The sequence below is a fragment of the Coffea arabica genome, chromosome 9e, assembly GCF_036785885.1.
Source record: "Coffea arabica cultivar ET-39 chromosome 9e, Coffea Arabica ET-39 HiFi, whole genome shotgun sequence".
NCBI lineage: Eukaryota > Viridiplantae > Streptophyta > Magnoliopsida > Gentianales > Rubiaceae > Coffea > Coffea arabica.
This window is the reverse complement of record NC_092327.1, coordinates 40966038-40970979: the sequence shown is the minus strand read 5'-3', so window position 1 is coordinate 40970979 and position 4942 is coordinate 40966038. Positions and strand designations below refer to the sequence as shown.

The 4942-nt window shown below is 41.4% G+C and overlaps 1 protein-coding gene across 1 annotated transcript; it reads left to right on the top strand.

The window, feature by feature from the left end:
- Nucleotides 1–892: 892 nt before the first annotated feature.
- Nucleotides 893–4499, top strand: LOC113709298 (protein HIGH CHLOROPHYLL FLUORESCENCE PHENOTYPE 244, chloroplastic-like). The gene is made up of 7 exons (XM_027232028.2): nt 893–1466; nt 1566–1664; nt 1871–2065; nt 2706–2798; nt 2882–2977; nt 3401–3541; nt 3981–4499. The coding sequence occupies exons 1-7, from the start codon at nt 1029–1031 to the stop codon at nt 4155–4157; spliced, it is 1239 nt and encodes a 412-aa protein (XP_027087829.1). The 5' UTR covers nt 893–1028; the 3' UTR covers nt 4158–4499.
- Nucleotides 4500–4942: the final 443 nt, after the last annotated feature.

Genomic DNA, 4942 nt, shown 5'->3' with positions numbered 1-4942 from the left:
CTCTCCCTCTCTCTCTCTTTCTCCCCCCTCCCATCTTTCTTCCCTCTCTCCTTCTTTTCCTCCTTTCTTCCTCCTCGTTTCTCTCATTCTCTTTCTTCCCTTCTCCCTTCCCTTTCGCAACCCCCCAATTCCCCCTTCCCTCCATTGACCACAACCTTCCTATTTGCAACCAAAAGTCCCAACTCATGATTTCTAGTCGCGACCTTTCTGATAGTGACCAATAAGGTCGTGGCTAAAGTGATGGCTAGAGTTGCAGCCTCTACCCACGAGTGGAAGAGGGGTTTTGGGTTGGGGGAAAGGAGGAGAGGGAGAGGGTAGTAGTGGATGGTGTAAAATTTTTAAAAAAAATCCCAAAAAAGTTATAAATTATAAAAATACCTCAAAATATATTTTAAACATACTTCTAAAAACAATCTAAAAAACATTTACAGTAAAAGTTTTTCATATGTACAGTTACAGTAAGTTTTTGAAAAATACCTCAAAAACAACTAATCCAAATACGGCCGAGCCGAAGAACTCTCAAAAAGAGAGAAGGCACTCTTACCAAGAGAGAGGGAAACTCTCACACAGGAGGGAAAAAAACTGTTGGTTCCTCTTATGGTTCCGTTGTAGTAACTGTCGCAGTGTGTTGTGTTTGAATTCTGTGGGGGCGGGGGTTTGATCGCTTTGACATATCTATCAACTTGAATGTAAATGAAGATGTTATATTGTGGGAAGAAAAAATTGTTACTCGTGCACCGCTTGCCTATTGGCATTGCAACTCCTCCTCTCTTTGCGACTGTATTTGATTTTTTTTCTTGGGGGTGGGAACGGAAAAGCCAATAAGCTGACAGGGTGGCGGCGTTATAATCCACAAGTACACGTAGGAGAAGACGTGGCTTCCTTCACGTCCATTCTTCTCCTTTCTCATCATTCTCGTCCGTCTGGAAATTGAATCCCAACTCCCAACCAAAAGCAAATCGCTCTTCTTGTAGACATATAACTGAGGAGCATTTTTTTTTCTTTTTTTTTTTCGAGTTTGCCTTAAAATGAAAATGGCCTCCTCCTCCTCTTCTGTGTTACAACATGCAATCAATTTCAGAATTCAGCAGCAGCAGCTGGAGACCACCAACAATTCCAATTCCAGTTCCAGTAGTAGCAAGGGAGTTATTAGTTCATTGTCCTGGCGCCGCACTTTAGCTAATAATGCTCTGCCTTGCTCTTCTTCTTCTTCCTCTTCTTCCGCTAGAAGACACAGAATTAGAAGAATGACGAGGTGTAACGCTGCGGCGACGGCGGAGGTGGTGAATTTGGGACCCGGTACGCCGGTGAGGCCGACCAGCGTCCTGGTGGTGGGGGCCACGGGGACGCTGGGAAGGCAGATAGTGAGGAGGGCCCTGGACGAGGGTTACGACGTGAGGTGCCTGGTCAGGCCTCGACCTGCCCCTGCTGATTTCCTTCGCGACTGGGGCGCCACCGTCGTCAATGTATTCTTCTTTTTTTAAAAAAAAATTTAAATTTAAATCTCTGTTTCCATTCTTCCCTCTTCTTTCTTTTCCGGCTGATTCATTGTTTTTCCTGAGCAGGCTGACCTGAGCAAACCCGAGACGATTCCTGCAACCTTGGTTGGCATTCACACTGTCATCGACTGTGCTACTGGCCGTCCTGAGGAACCTATCAAAACTGTATCCACTTCTATCCATGCTACTACTGCCCCCCTCCCGGTCCGCGGGCCCGGAGGGAGCCGTTGCCGTTGCTGCTTATTCCAAACCCCCTATTACTACTATATGCTATTACTACTTGGTCCATTCACATACCTGTTCCATTTCTGTTGATTGCTCTTCGATTTTTAACTAGTTCTAGTATTTTACTTCCACCTTCTACATTTTAGGTAGATTGGGAAGGCAAAGTTGCTCTTATCCAGTGTGCAAAAGCCATGGGTATTCAGAAATTTATTTTCTACTCCATCCACAACTGCGACAAGCATCCCGAGGTTCCCCTCATGGAGATTAAATACTGCACTGAGAAATTCCTCAGGGATATTGGCCTCAACCACATTATTATTCGCTTATGTGGTTTCATGCAGGCAGGTTCCTCTACCTATCTTCATTTCAAGCTTCCTCTTTTTTTTTTTTTTTTTGCTTTAACTACCTAATTCTCTTACACATTCTGCAATGTTTCCTCTCAATGCTTATAGCCTTTTGCAATAAACTTGTTTTTATGTAAGTGTTTTTTTTTTTTATCGCTTAACTTTGTGATTTTGTTACTCCTCCTTCCGACACCACCAATTTGTTTGAATCTGAATCAAGCCACCAGATGTCGCCACACTGACTATAACATTTTCCTATCCGAGGGCCTTGTTTCTTCTTCTTACATTTGGATCCCCTTCTCATTTCCCCACTTCTTGCTTCCCCCACCTCCACTTCCCCTTCCCTTTCTTAAAAATAAAATAAAATAAAAAATAATACACGTAAAGTGTTTGAATCTAATTACACTAGATATTGCCTTACACATTTCATAAATGCTTGTGGCAGCCAGTATGAAGCAAAGGAAGTTTCGTAAGAATTTTCCCGCAAATTCGATATCGTATTTTCCGCTTCAATTCTTTCTGTGCATTCAAAGCGTCCCGTGTGCTATGTTCCTTTTTTCCCAAAAAACAGAAGAATAATCGAAACACTGATTCCAACAACCTTCACTGACACCTGATTATACATCTCTTTGTCCAGGGCCTGATTGGGCAATATGCTGTCCCCATCTTGGAGGAAAAATCTGTGTGGGGAACTGATGCTCCTACACGAATAGCATATATGGACACACAAGTAAATTTGTATTTCGGTAGGATCCAACATTGTTCGGTTTCTTTAACACTATTGATACCTAAAAATGCGCTTCTGTGTTGCAGGACATTGCTCGATTAACATTTATAGCTCTTCGCAATGAGAACATAAATGGGAAGCTTCTAACATTTGCAGGGCCTCGTGCATGGACGACCCAAGAGGTAAAGATGGATGCTTCAAACCATGAAATTCATTTTAGAAAGTACATGCACGGTTGTGGTTTCTTGTCACTCTTGACGCTTTGACTACCTCCCAAATTAAGTATTTTATTCACCAAGAATCGACTAGTTTAAAAGCTTTCTCCATTCAAATATACTCTGTGTAAATTCCTTCCCAGTTTCCTGTTCTCTTAGCTGAATTCCTGTGTAAGCATGCTTATGGTTTTCAAGAACATGTAGCGTAAAGAACGCCTAAAGCATCTTTGCTGACTCTTGTGAGCTGTATTTCATTTGCTATAAAGTTCACTGCTGAAGTGAGTATTGTACATTTAGATATACTAATATATATATCTGTTAAAATGTATCCAGTTAATTCCATGGGTGTTAAGTTTGTTCTTATGTTAAGGGCTTCTTCTTTAATTACAGGTGATAACATTGTGTGAGAGGCTTGCCGGGCAGGATGCAAATGTGACCACAGTGCCTGTCTCAATCCTGAGATTGACACGCCAGCTGACTCGATTATTTGAGTGGACAAATGATGTGGCTGATAGATTGGCATTTTCAGAGGTAATTTACTTTCTATCCCATTTCGTTTCACTATTTTATGCGCCGAGGATGTTAATCTGCTTTGAAAGGAACGAATCTTATCATGAAAATGAATTTGAGATTGTAACACACTGAAGATTTACTTTGGTTTTTATCTACAAGTATAACCCAAAATTCAATAGAAAATAAAATGGAGAACAAATAGCGCTGTGCTTCTTAGTTTGTATTGTAACTACCAGATTCACACACACAGATACACCCCTTCCTCTGCTAAATTTCACCTTAACATGATGCAGTGAGGTGCTCGCTTTAAAGTGAATTTTTTTTGTTTTTTTACCGTCAAACATTGGTGAAGATTACTGCATTTCTACATGTCTGTATACCGCTGCTTAGAGAAGAACCTTTTGCCAAACTTCTGTTTAGAAATCAATGCTAATTTTTCCTGTTTTGACATCCCTAGGTACTCACAAGTGATACCATCTTCTCAGTGGCAATGGCCGAGACATATTCACTTCTTGGTGTCGATGCAAAAGACATCATCACACTAGAGAAGTATCTGCAGGATTACTTCGCAAACATACTAAAGAAGCTGAAAGACATTAAAGCACAGTCGAAGCAAACTGACATTTACTTCTGAAATGGAGTTTCTCTGTACAAGTTGTACATGCGAACTGTCAAGATACCTTGAAAACATTGAGCAAGAGGTGCGGTACTCCTTCAGAATTTTCAATTTTACTGGATCACAGTTAACCTCAGAAGACTGCAAGATACTTAACTGACAGACATAACCAATGAAAAACAATGGCCCAATTCACAGGATACCTGGAGAGGAAACATGCAAAGATTCTCACGTCTGCCTGTTGTCTAGTCTGTATATAGGGAATTCACTGTATGTTTTACACACCTTGGTGTTGGAATTTTCAGATTGGGATGTGTGTCTCTATATATATATACACACACACGTGTGGGTTCAAGGGAATTCTAAGCTTTACAAAAAGAAAGGAGAAAATTTGACAAATTAGGGAACTCATTTTGTTTTAACCCGGAACATGTCTCGATCCGAGCCTTTTGGACCTGAGCCAATACACCAAACTGGAGGGAAACGCTGCGGTTCCACACAACGTTTTTTCGGGCGAGTCACAGGTGCTCCAAAATGCAGTTTCGATCTTAGGACCTTTTATGTCCCAAAGAACTGCTGTTATCACTGGATCAACCTCGTGGGTGCTAGGGAACTCATGTTTAGCTTGAATAATATCCCTACAAGCTGAATTACCCCTTTTTTTTTTCCTTTTGCCCCTTTTCAGTTCATGTTGAGAAAGTGTACATTTGATGTCAGGGCCTCAAATTGTTAAATGCGGACCTCAGCTTTGCCTGGGAAATGTGGAACTCTACTCTGTTCGTTAAATTGGGCCTTGAGTAGTC